This window comes from Stenella coeruleoalba, assembly GCF_951394435.1.
Source record: "Stenella coeruleoalba genome assembly, chromosome: 1".
Lineage (NCBI taxonomy): Eukaryota > Metazoa > Chordata > Mammalia > Artiodactyla > Delphinidae > Stenella > Stenella coeruleoalba.
This window is the reverse complement of record NC_137169.1, coordinates 28550555-28564782: the sequence shown is the minus strand read 5'-3', so window position 1 is coordinate 28564782 and position 14228 is coordinate 28550555. Positions and strand designations below refer to the sequence as shown.

The 14228-nt window shown below is 40.2% G+C and overlaps 1 protein-coding gene across 1 annotated transcript in view; it reads right to left on the bottom strand.

Moving 5' to 3' along the window:
• AGO3 (argonaute RISC catalytic component 3) overlaps nt 1-7040 on the bottom strand; it is a 118077-nt gene extending 111037 nt beyond the window's left edge. Inside the window, exon 1 of the mRNA XM_079917244.1 lies at nt 6697-7040. Coding sequence (XP_079773370.1) covers nt 6697-6715 — 19 coding nt within the window. The 5' untranslated portion in view covers nt 6716-7040. The remainder of the gene's footprint in view (nt 1-6696) is intronic.
• Between the last annotated feature and the right edge of the window lie 7188 nt (nt 7041-14228).

Sequence of the window (14228 nt, the reverse complement as noted above, 5' to 3'; positions counted from 1 at the left end):
ATACTGAATCTCTTTACTATACCATTATACAGATAAGGAAACTAAGATTAAGGAAGATTAAAAGCACTGCCCAAAGTCACAATTAATTTTTAATAGACTTTATTTTTTAGAGCAGTTGTGGGTTCACAGCAAAACTGAGCAGAAGGTAGAGATTGCCCATATGCCTCCTGCCCCCACATATGCACAGCCTCCCCGAATATCAACATCCCCACACCAGAGTGGTACATTTGTTACAATCGATGAACCTACAACGACACATCGTTACCATGTTAATTTGAGAGCCAGGATTTGTTTCCAAAACCCATGCTTTCTACACTATATTACACTGACGATTTTTTTCTCCATTATTGTTATTTTCCCTCATGCTTTTTATACAAACTGGTAAAAACGAAAATTCTGTTTCATGAATAAGCAATGTAACAGAACTCTACTGTAACTGACCATAAAATCATCAAATTTAAGTATACAAAATATTTTAATGTAAATTACTGGAAGAAATAATTCTGTCAATACAACAAATTATACTTCCAGAGAGGCATATTTTAGTTATTTAACAAATACATATATTGCCCAATAGAGTTGAAAATGTAATTACACAGAAATAAAAAGCACTATCTGGCATTTCTACTTCAAACTTTTCTTTTAGTAGCTACAGCAAGTACTGGCTAATAACAACTAACCATGTTAAACTTCAAACAAAAAACCATACATTTTCAAAGCATATGTGCGTGTTGTTCACTGACCTAACAATCTAACATGTACTAGTGAGTCCAAAGCTAAATTACAGTCTATAGTAAATGTGATTGATGAAAATAAGCAATGAATAAATAAGAATCAACTACAGCACTACTACAGCCTATTACCAAATTGTGGATTTTCACTGGGAACTTTTGCTTTGATATTCATGGGATACCTCGTTTCAACCATTCTACTTCTAGGAATTTATCCTAAAGCAATCACTGGATCACTATACAAAGATGTATATATTAGGATAATTACCAAAGTTTTAGTTATAATTTTATAAAAAACTGGAAAGAAATCTAATCCACCATCAATGACACTAATTAATAATATAAAATTAAATGCGGGAATTCCCTGGCAGTCCAGTGGTTAGAACTTTGTGCTTTCACTGCCAAGGGCCTGGGTTCAATCCCTGCTCTGAGAACTAAGATCCCACAAGCCATGCAGTGCAGCAAAAAAATAAATAAATAAAATAAAAAATTTAAATGCTATGTACTCAGTAAAAATTATTATGTTGCTATATTGCTACATAGATATAAGTAATGATAAAGAAAAATATCCATGATACAATATTGAGTAGAAAAAGCAGGTTAAAAACTATATGATGACAGATGGATGGACGTTTGAGAAGATATACAAGAAAAATTTGCAATGGTTTTATCTGGAGAATGGGATCATATTATTGTCATTTCTATTTTAGACTTTCCTATACTGTTTGCTTTTTTAAAAATAATAAACATGCATTTTTACAAGCAGGAAAAAATTTTTATTTTTGTTTTGAAAAAATAAATGTGTTGACCTCAAAATTTGACATAATTAAATGCCTCTGTTTACTAGTTAACTCCACAAGGCTAACTAGTAAACATCTGCATGAGATTTCAGTAACTTCTTATCTACTAAGTCTACGTACTCATTCAGTGAACCTGTACAAACACAATGCACTTATATCAGATTACATTTATTATATTCACTGTAGCTAAATAATCACTCTAGAACATTCAGACTGTTGGGGGCTAAATTTCTCAGATGCACTATGGGGAACCATTATTTCAAAGCCATTTTTCCCCCTGGAAAACAAGTAGCCCACGCACTATGGAAATGCTTTGAGATTTATTTTATAATTAAAGTTTGGGTAGCTTTTGAAAAACTTTGATCACCCAAGCAAAAATTTAGAAAAATTTTGAGTAATTTTAGAGAATGCCACTTTTATGTTAAATACCCAGAGAGCAAGTCCTAATTTAGAAGCTATAAGTTTCTTCAAACAAACAAAAAAAAGGACTTCACTGCTAAGATATAAGCCTATTTTGCAATCTATTCTTCAACCTTTTTTAAAATTCAGAGATATATTAATGAACTTCTGTTGTAAGATTTAGAAATCAGTTAAAATATCAAATATTGGTAATGACTCAAAAATTGTATTATGTAAGCCTACAACCGAGAACACTTTCTTGCAAAAATGAAGAATATAAAAATATCCCATGACTATATCCTACAGATATCTTCTGATTTCTCAAGAACCTGATAATTTAGAAACAACAGAGGAATAACTGGCTGATTTAAAACAAGAATTCTTACAGATTATTTCATTAAACTAACATTCCAGACTAATGTACATAATTTATTGCAACCAAACCACAGAGAGCCCACATTTAAGATATAAGAGAAAGCATCAGTTGTGTAACAAGATTTTGCTAAATCTCAGTAGTCTTTTTTTTTTTTTAAAGCAATGGGTAGCCAAAGAAAATCATTAATATTAAAAACACAGATAATGGCAGAAAACTATAGAAACTCCAAATACAGAAAGGCTGTTCATGTATCCTAACAGCATAACCACTATGGTTGAAAAACCACACAATATTCTTTCTCACATCTGTTTTGTTAATGAGCCAAGAATGAGGGTCTATTGAGTATCCTAGACAACTGAATTAGAAGCAGGAATGTCTGGTGAATGCTGTTCATCACAACAAACCGAGACTAAACAGGTTTGGAAAGAATACTATTCTTAAATAAATTATCTTTTTAGCTTTACCTTCCTGAAAACAGATCACTTGCCTTTTCCTCCCATCCATTAAAACAAAAGAAAACCAAACCACACATAAATTACTTAAGATCCTAGTTTTAAGTATTATAAGAGGAAAAAAATTTTTTAGATTAACGAAATATAATATTTAATTCATCTTTCAGGTAGACCCTCAATTATTTTAAGACTATGGAAACCAGTGTGAAAAAAGATGGTTGTGATATAAAGCAATGTAGTATTCAATTAGAATCTAACAGTTTATGACAATTTGGCAAGAATTCTATCTCGAGCCAGGGTTTTTCCATATACAACATAGAACTTTTCCTGGAAATGTCCCCTTTACAGGGCCTCTGGCCTCTTTGCATACTTTCAGACCAGGCCTACAGAACCAAACAAATGCAATGTTCCCACTGGAGAATATAAATTAATTCTAAATTATCAACCTATTACATAAAATTCTCTGAAAGAGCAAACGTAGCACTTAGAAACTGTTTCATTCATTTTAACCACTTTCCTAAATAACTTCATTAAAAAAATTTTTTTTAATTAATACATTTATTAGCTTGGAAATTGGTTTAAAACTTTAAAGAGTGGTTATATCAGGGTGATGAAATCAAGGATAAGTTTTTAAAGTCTTCATCATGTTAATAGAATTATGTTTAAGGGTTTCATAGATGTTCTTTTTCCCGCTTTACTTTCAAGTCTTTGTTTAGAAGAAAAACGTTGTTTCTTGCCTCCTTTACAGTTTTCCCTCAGGGCTTTCCATCACTGTCAGAGAAATTAAATTCTAAAACAAAAATCAAAATAATCTTGCACATTTTTATAAGTCCCAATGCCAGTCAACAGCAATAAATACTAGGAAAAAAGTTATAATGGCCACTCCAGAGCAGCACTAGCTAAAAGTTAAGCGACAATAAAGTAGAAAAACCTTTTCCATGTTTATAATTCATGCCCTCTAGACAGAACAGCATTTTATCTTCTTCAAGACAAAAATCTACAAGTGAGAAAATCTATATAACAATAAAAACATTTCCCAAGGGATTAAAGAAATACTAAACTGAAAACCTAATGGCATTACATATTTTAGTACTTTGAATCCACAACTTTTATCCACCTCATTCAAATTGAGCTTCCACACATCCTTTGGAACTTGTTCTCAAATAACTTTTCTTGATTTTTATTATTAAAGAAACACAGAGTCCTAAAACAACTACATTCAAACAGGAATTCAAGAATATAACTAAGAAACATAGTCTATTCACTTTTGCAAGACTGTGTAAGACATCTACCAAACATGTCAAATCACTTTGCATTATTATTAATTTAAGGTAATAGAAAATGTTTTTCTTCCATTGGTAGGTAAGTACAATTCCTTCTGCCCTTAACAGTAGTCTGACTTTACCTAAAAATACAGACTAGAATAGTACAGTCCTAAAAAATAGCTACTCAGGAGAACTGATATCTTAATGAACGTTTCTGCTTCTTTTATTCCCACTTTATTTGGAATGAAAATATATATACTCTTAGTCCAGCTGTAATTAAAGCATAAAAAAATAGGGTTTCATCAGAAGTTCCTCTAACTAAGGAGTCACAGGCACAGATGCTAAACTATTGATTATTATTATTTAAAAACCAATTGTGCCTGCCAGCTTTTTGGTTAACACAGTACTAAATCACTACATTGTACAGGACATCCTTAAAAGATCACTTAAAATATTACATGCAAAAGGGAAGAATAGACAAATATTAACTTTTAGTGAAGAACGATTTGCCAAGAAACAATTATATAGAATTTGTATCTCTAGTCCTCTAATGTAAATAAATTTAAGTTTTCTATGTATCCACCTAACAATTAGAATTTAAAATATTTTGCCATAAGATGATTCCTGAGAATCTCCACACAAAAGAAAAACTTAGAACAAAATTGGAGAGCCAAGATCCAACACTGACTCAATAGACTATCAGAGAAAATATGCATCTAAAATTTTTTAAACCAAAATATGTATCTGTCAAGTTCTTGATTTTAGACTTAGTTGCACATTTTTCCCAATTATGCTTTCGATTTCACTTGCAGCATAACAATTACACGTCTCAGGAAGAATGAAAATTTTGGTTTTGATGACAATCTTAAGCCAAATTATACTTTATCTTCATCATTAAATTACAATCATGTATAAACTGCACTGAAGAATAAACTTTGTGTTTCACGATGTCCAAGCATATGGCTGACAAATCTAACTATACCTCCTCAGATGGGAGGACAGTTAAATAGGTATATATTTCAGCAACGGCCCATGCAAAAAGAAGTAAAACTTATCTATAGCTCAAGAATTCTTAGGAGCGTTTACTGAATCGTACTTGGTGAGTTGGACCCCTTGGCTAGGCAGTTTGACTTCAGAAGTATTTTCTAAGATGTTGCCCATATATTTGGGAATAATTTCACATGAAAAACCCAAAAAAGAAAAGAACCTTAAAAATTTTTGGAAATATCTTTAAAATTTTAGGATAAGTAGTAAAGTGTTTAACTTTCATGTTTGTTTTCCAGGCTCAACAACAGAACAGTTATGTAAAAATCACGTATAGCTCCCAAATCATCACATTCCCTAAACAGTGTATTAGAAAACTGGAAAACAAAAGCAAGACAGTTTCGGAAACCTACAAATCAATGATAAACAAACGAGAGTCTAAAGCTCTTCACAATCTAGACAAACCTTTCCCTTTTAAAGGAGACATGAAAAAAAAAAAGAGCATGCAAAAGAGACACGGTAAAAATTGATTAGAGAAAATTCCATATAATAAAACTTGTAATAAACCCTTCTCCCCAGCCCACCTCTACAATTCCTAAGGGCTTTTTGCATCTATTTGACAATTATACTCCTTAACGTAGTCAACAAAATCTTTAATATCATTATGTCACTGGTTTCTTTCATATAAGTTTTTCTTATCTCATATTCAGGTGCCTCTCAAATTGGCAAAATGAGATGTGAATTTCAGGGACTTGTGGTACTATTAGTAAGAAGACACCCGCCGCTTAATATTTTCATAATTAAGTTATAAAACTGTGACTGGCTGGATGAAGCAGACTTCCAAATTTAACATACCAAATATGATCATTTGGAAAGCAAATCGTTATGTAACACCTACTTTATGTCCTTCAATTAATTACAGACCGTAAAAAGTGCTTTTTCTTTTTTTAAGATAAGTACTGCCCATGATGCAATTTTTTCTCAAGACTGTCATTTTTTCCCAAGGAAAGAAGCAGTTTTCTTAAATTCCAAATTTCCAAGAATATGACAGCCGATTCTCTAGGGAATATAGAATGAAAACATATATATATAGTCAGCAATTTTAAGATCTACCTCCTCACATCAGCAGTGATCCAGGCTGATACGACATTTCCAAGATCCTCAGGAACTATTATATGTACCATGCTGCCACAAACATAGATGAGAACTCGGGGATGGAAGAAATTCCATCTTGCATTTGACGTTGCACTAATACCTGTTTCAAACTTAATTCTCATCTGTTATCTTAATGCATCTTCACAACTACAGAAGGGAGATACATAAGGGAGAAGGCTGGCCACCCAGTGCCTCTACGGGACACACTACCCGATTAAAGAATACACACCCCGTTGTATCTTCAACTGGAGTAACAAAAAAGATGGCAAACCCTTCTAGACTCCGGGGAAAAAAGAGTAATATGGCCTAGGGAACCCCAAACTTCAATCCTTTGAGCAGTCTCTTCCCCGCAGTGTCATCGCCTACTCCGTGGCTCCAGGGAACTGCGGCGGGGCTGCGGGGAGGCGGAGGAAGGGCCGGGCGGGGGACCGAAGGGGGACGGCGCTCACCTCGCGCACCTGGGCCGGGGCGCAGGGAGCGACGATGCTCTGCGGTTACCCCCAACGGACGGACCAGCAGCTCTGACTCACTCACCTGCGGAGCCGATTTCCATTCATGGAGCTGGGGAGAATGCTTCCAGCGAGAAGGGCGCCCGCCACTGAGGGCAAGGAGGCGGCGCAGGGGGCGACGCGGCGCGACAGGAACCCTCACTCGGCCCCGAGGCGGGGTGGTGACGGCTTCTCCTCAGCAACCGCACTCCGAAAGCTCTCGTCAGGAAGAGCGGCCGTCGGGAGGCAGCGCGCAACTAGGAGAGAGGAAGAAGCGTGAGGCGAGAAGAGACGGGCTCCGTGCGGAACTTGCGTCGCCCGCGGCCGCCTACGATCCCAGTGCCCCTCCACGACTGCGGCGCCGCCGCCGACCTCCCCGGGGGCCGCCCCCGGAAGCCTGCTGGCGTCAGTTCCGCTGCCCGGGCTCTCGCCCGACATCCAAGCCTCGCCTCTCCGCCCTAACCGTGCGGACGCGACGTCTGTGCGGGCGCGGCCGGCGCGGAGGACGCAGGGGAGGTGTCGCGGAGCGGGCGCCGAGCCTGGGCGGGGCCTGGGGCGAGCGCGATGGGGTGCGGCCAACGGCCGCGAGCTGGGCGGGGCCTGCCCTCCCGCGGCCCTCCGCCCGGCCGTGCCTGCTGGAGACAACCCCGAGGGGCTGGACTCCTCCCGCCACCTTGGTGCGGGACAGTGCCTGCCCGAGGCGAGGTCGCGGAGGGCGGCAAAGCTAACCTGGACAGGAGCCTTCGTGAAGCGTGGCTGGTCTGGGGTGCAGGACCAAGACCTGCAGCTGTGAAGGCCCTGGGCCAATCTTGTCCTGGAGAGAGGCCCCCTTCTTCTCGAGGCCCTCCCGCCACGCCCAGTTGGGACCGACCCACGCACCTCCTCCTCTGCAGGCGGTCAAGTGACCACCAGCAGTTAGTTGATCAAGCCTGTAGAGTTGCTTTGAGGACCATGTTTTTTTTTGGGTGGGGGGAAATGTACAATATAACTTGGGGAAAGATTATGAAACAGGACTTGACACAAACATCAGTTCTTATAATTTCCATGTTAAAAACTCTTTAATAACGCCTGGTCACACCAGGACCCAAACTCCATCGCGGGGCCAGCTGTAGGCATAACGGGGCCCCTGCCTTTCCCCTCAAGCGAGACTCTTCCTCATCATGCGACAGCTATACTGGTCGGCCTCCCCTAACGGGGAAAGCGCTTTTCTATTAGACCTGGAGCCTCTCTGCTTCTGGTTCCCTTGGCCAGGAGCCCTCTCCTTCCTCTTCACACTCACCCCTTCCCCTCCACCCCCCAACCGCTCTTCACACCTCAACTTAAGACATTTCAGATGCCTTTCCCGGACCTCCGATCTATAGTGAGGTACTCCTGTATACTATTACAGTATCTCCTTAAGAACCCCTCTCCCAATCTGCAATTTTTTTTTTTTCCAATCTGCAATTTTTGTTCACTAGTTTATTGGGTGCCCCCTCCTCCACTAGAATGTAAGCTTTATAAGGTTATTAAGACCAGCACATTAGTATTTGTTGCCTGAAAGAAATGATACTATTTTATTCAGGTTGAGGAATGATTCATGATTTTTCCCTGTCTCTAAGTATCAGTAATGTTTAGACTTTTAACAATCAAAATACATTATTTTTTTAAAGCTTGGGACAAAGAGGAAAGGGGGGCAAAAATCCTATCTTTAGTTCCCCCCCTGTCACTGTGGGACTTGGATCAGTCACTTGAACCTCTGGGCTTCAGTTTCCTCACAGTTGTTGTGAAGTTAGGGAATGTACATAAAGCACCGAGAAAATCCTCCCTAAATGTTAGTGAGGGCATTTACTATTGTTATCATCTTAAAGCACTTATTAGATGCACCTACAGTAAACACTTAATGGATGGGATTCAAACCCATATCTGACTCCAATTCTGCCTCACTTCTTCCTTCCCATCCTTACCCCTTATACTGAAAATGCCCTCCCCAATTTCAAACTATCAAATGTCACTAGATGAAACACTGTATCTTAAAAGTTATTTTCAATCTTTGACTCTACACAATCCAAGTCCTTAGCAGCATTCAACAGGGGTAAATAGAGTCTTTCACCCCTCAACCCCCTCAACTGGTTCCCTAAATGACTGCAAGCTTCTTGGCTTTGTTGACATGGATTTAACAGGATTGGGACCTTCTAATTCAGCCCAATTTAATAAATGTCAATGATCCCTTCCCATCTACCTCTGCTATCCGTGGACCCCACCTGTGAGCCCATTATGAAAGGCTCACGAATTGTAATATCACGAAGTAGGAAGGCAAAAAAGTTTGAATGATTCTGCCCAAAGCCAAGCTGTATGAGGCTCTCCCCTGACAACATGCACATCCTAGTTTTGGATAACCTCATTCCCAAATGAGTCTGCTCTTAAGGGTATGGTGCAGGGTCTTTGTGTATCTTAACTGTCATAGCCCCAGTGCCTAGAACAGTGCCTGTGCCTCGTACATAGCAGCATCCCATAAATATCTGTGGGGCAGGTGGATGGACCAATAAATAAGTGGGCTTCAAGAATGGCAACTCTGCCTTCATCCCTTGTGGTACTGGTTGCTCTCAGAAGGGAGAACTGTAAAATAGTACAGAAATCTTGGGGGCAAAGAAATCAGTGCCCTCTGAAAGTTGCATTCCAAGCTTCCTGTGCTAGAAAAACATCACTGGATGAGGAAAGCAACTGGATAGAACCCTTTCCTCTTGCATGGGCTGAAGTTAGCCGACTTGACACTTTGAAATCTCTTCTCCGAGACAAGCAATTCTTACACGGCAGAAAGGAAGCTACTTTGTACTGCAGCAGAACACAATATAAAACATACTGGCTTTAGGGACAGTCAGAGCTGACACTGAAGGCCCTCTGCTACTATCTGTGATTCTAGGAAAGACACTCTCTCTGAACATCACATTCCTCATCTGTAAAAACCAGAGTAGCTAGGTAGAGCAGACACTGCTTGATGCCTACCCAAGAGCCTTTTATCCCTTCTTGCCTAGCAAACATGATTTGTCTTTCTAATCCACATGACTCATAGGATAACTTGTAATTAATCTAAGCCACTCATGATGGATGATCTCATTTGCTTTGCCAATGACAGAATAGTGGGAAGATGACCCATTTCTAGCAAATGAGACGTTAGGCCAGATCTGCTGGGGCTTCCAGGGATTCCCTTTCTTTAAAATGAAACATTGGGAAAAATTAGTCCCTCTTCTGCTAGACTTTGTTCTGTCAGCATTTCCTTCCTGGAATTATAGCAGCCATCTTGGGATCCTGAGGTGAACTAGCATGAGGATAAAACAACACAAAGGATAGCAGAGCAAAAAGACTGCAAGAATCTGTTATGTTGATGTTATCATTGAGCCAGTGAATTATCCAACCTTGGAGCCATATGAAATCAGGACTTCTTGTCATGTGATAGTTTCCTTATTTAAGCCAATTTACTTGGGTTTTGCTATTGCAATTGAAGGTAACTGATAAACTACTTCACACGAATGCTATGAAGATACAACCAAATTATAATGGATACTGTACAGAACACCTAGCCAAGTACTTCAAAGTACCCAAAGTCCCTATTCCTTTTCCAGTTCACTTCCATTAACAACCCAAAAACCTGGCTAGGAGCTCCCACTGCCTCTTTTACAAGGCAAGTTCCTTGCCTTCAGAAGGTGGGGAAGGTCCCCAGAAAAGTTCCTCAAAATTTCTCTGTCCCAAAAAGACACTGCCAAGAGGACAGTGGTGAAGCTGCTGCAGTCTAGAATAAGAGGACAGTGTGTTCCTGCAGGGTAAGCCACAGTGGCCTAAAAAAATCTTGATACGGTATCCTGGGAAGGTAGTTGTGGTACTTAAATGGAGAGCTTCTAAATGCACCTCACCTCCAGCAAGTCCACTTTTCCAGCTCCTCAACACTGCTGCTTGAAAAGAGTGCTTCTGTCATGCTCTGTGCACTTTCTAAGCCTGCCAGGTCTCCTTAGCTTACAGCCAAAGGAATAAATATCTTGAAAACTAGGAAGAAAAATGGAGAGCTAATTTCCCAATTCGATGCTTCTTTACATTTAAGCAGTACAGACAGTAGTCTGAGGATGGCCCAGGCTCAGAACTTGAAAATATTCTTCTTTTTGCACTATAACCCTTTCCTTTAGCCACCAAACCCTAACTGCCATGTGATTCTGGGGTCTATTAAGCCAAGTGATACCCAACAAATACACAGCCTCATTCTACCCTAAAGGCACCTGACAGACAAGAATGTGCTACAGTATATGGTGCCAACTGACAGGGCAGAGGGAAGGCTGCTCAACCAATCTTGAAAAGGGATATCCAGGGGTGCTAGGACAAGCCTTAAATCAAACTTTGAGCTCTAGGACCAGATAAATCAGGCCTTGGGCTCCCACCATATTTTTCTCTTGAGTAGCAACCAACAGCCAAATGCTGAAATCTTTTTAACATCATTCATTTATGGCAATGAAATTTATAACCAAAATGTGGTATAATGATTATCTTCCCATTCGCTCTGCTAAACACTTTCTGCTTCATTAACGGTCAAAAATTTGTCTTGCTTCAACTGGGAAAAATCTCCTCCATGTTCCAGTTTGCTCTTCAAGTCCAACCAACCTCACTACTCCTTGCTGGTGAAAAGGAGCATGGGTCTGGTTGGCTTGCTTCCAAGCAAATCTGGCAGGGTAGCCACAGGTTAGCAATTTGAACACTTGGCCTCCAGAGAAATGCTAGGCCCACTTTTGTACATACTAACTGCCACTGAAATTTCTCACTGGGCCCTGTGCCAGAATCATTCTCTGTGCCATCTTCCCCCAATACACAGAAATAACAATAATCTAGGAGTACCAGGGAGGCATGCTGAACTTACATGCTTGACAACTGCACCAACAGTTTAAGGCACAAAATCATAGAACCTTGAAGCTGGGGTGAGAGTAAGAAAAGGTGATGATAATCTGGTTGTTTCTGCTTACCTGAAGATTCAGGAATACTGAGCCCATCCTGTAGACTCAGTATCACTTCTTAATTCTCCCCTCTGTACTCAAGAACCACAGATTTCTAGCTCATTTCTACTCACAAATATTGACCGCCCCCGCCGATACATGCTATGGCCCTGAGATGATGAAAATGAATAGAATGTAGCTTCTGCTCCTAGAAATTCACAGGCTCTGGGGAAAACAAGTCATGAGAGTAAATAGAGCAAGTTGCTAAGTGCTACTGAGTGCACTGGAACACCACCTATGACACTAGTTAGGAACAAAATTAGGTTTGTTTATTTTATTCTTTTACAAGCATCTCCTGAGGATAGGAGGAAGCTGGAGGTGGAAATGGTGCTGGTGGTTGTGGTGAACAACCTGGAAGTCCCAGTCTTAGCCTCGTTTAAGTTAGGTTTTCCAATGCTCATTTTCAAAAAATACTGGAGAATGACCATATACTTACGAGATCCCAGACAAGATGGGGTGGAAGACAGCAAACTAAGTAGAAAAAAGTAACCCTCCCCCTTCACTGCAGTTTTCATGTTGTTAATCTTGTCTTTCCTAAATCCTATTCCACTCTCTTGACTATTCTCCCACCTCATTAAAGCAGTCAAAAACATACAAGGTATCTACGTGTGATCTGTCATCTTAGGTTCTACTTCCTCTCCTCATCTCGTTTCCTACATTCGTACGCTAGGTTTCTCTTGCTCTACTCTTTCTCTAAGCCATCTTGTTCATTCCTATGGTTTTAACTACCATCTATATGATTATGAATTCCATATCTATAACTACAGTTTTGCAGTCTTCCCTGAGCACCAAAACATAAATGTTTACTGGAAACCTTAACCTTGTTACCCCATGGGAACCTCAAAACTCAGTCTAAACAAGGCTAATTGTCTTTCTTCACAAAATGTACCACCTTCCTTCTATAGTCTCCCTTTCCCCCCAGTCTTGGCTAGAGGAATGTCCCAATATACTCACTTGCTCAAGAAGAGTGAACATTATTAGCCTCTACTCTCTTCCTGCTCCATCATCCATGGAGTCCTATTAATTCTATCTCCCCAAGTGTCTCTCCAATTTGTGCTTTCCTTTCTATCTTCACTGATACAGCCCTAGAGCCTTGTTCCAGTCCTCATAATCTCTCTAAATGGTACCAGAGAACCATCTGGCTACTGATGTCCACCACCAAACTTTTTAAACTCCTTAAAGAGAGAAACACTGTTTTCCTCATTTTTGAATTGTGCCTGCTTACTCCCCTCATAATACTTCTAGACACAGTGCTTTGCATGTTTGTTGAATGAAGAATAAATGGAGGCCCTGTGAAGTGATTACATACAATCTGCAGTTTCAACACTCCGGAATTTGTTTTACCCACTTTACTCCTTTAGAAAGTGATGGTTCTGCTCTTCTAACAATCTGTTATTCTAACGTAAAATCTATCAGAGATTATAATTAATCCCAACAGTTTGCTTTGCTAAGAAAAAAAAAAGAGAGAGAGACCGCACTTTAGAAATAGAAGCCACTGTTGTCTTTATAAAACACAGAATTGTGCTGCTGCTGTTGCTTGCTTCAGAAGAAACTGTACATTACAGCTGCTGGGATAATTTTACAATGGACTGGACAAGGTACAGCTCAAAGCAGGACACAAACACAAGTCTCAAAGGGAAACAAATGCAAACAAGTACACAGCTGTGGGGCTCCAGGGACATTTCCCCACCCATGCTGGACTTGAGAGGGATAAAAAGTTTAGAAACTAAAGTGAAACCCAGAGTAGACACACATGCCCACCAGATGGCTGCTAAGTGCAACATCACACACCAATCAGGTTGGACTGTGTGCACAGGAAAGTCATTTCATTTTTCCTTATTGCTACTACACCAGGGGGGTCAGTGCATTCGACATATTGTCTTTACTTGCACAATCCTTGGAGGGTTTCCTATTTTCCTTTTTAAAGAAGGAAATCTGCCTTCCCCACCTTATTGTTTTTTTGCTTTGTTTTCTTTTGTTTTGAGCCCATAACCTCCACTACCTTTCTTGGGCTCCCAAACAGCAGCCAGAGGTTCTAAGTCAGTAGGAGTAGAGTAAGGGGAGAGCACCAACCTAGCCTCTCTCCCTGTCCAGGGAGAAGGCAAGTCCTAATAAATGGGCGAAAAGAGAAAACCAGAGAATCCCTTCTCCCCAGTCTGCTTAGAAGGCCAAAGAGGAAAGAGTGCCCTGCATAACCCTGCCATGATCAGACTTTAAGAAGGAAGGCATCCCAGTTACCATCCTGGATTGGCCTACGCCCAGCAAATATAAATAAAAATAACTTCCCCCAATGTAATTTCCAAAACTGCATTTTAGTTAGAGATGTCTCTCTACCCTGAAGGGGAAGGAACTTTCATCCTTCTTTGTTACACATGACGCCAGGTCTAAAACACTGTCCCACCAGCCTTGCAGATACCCTATGGGCCAGCTAAGAAGTCACAGTGTTCCCCTGGCTGCCCATCTTGCTGGCCTCATTTACAGAATTCTGGACAAGAAAACTATCCAAGAACATCATTGCTGAGCCAAAGAGGAGGCTGCAGTGGAGCTACTGAGTAGGTGGGAGCTTCTT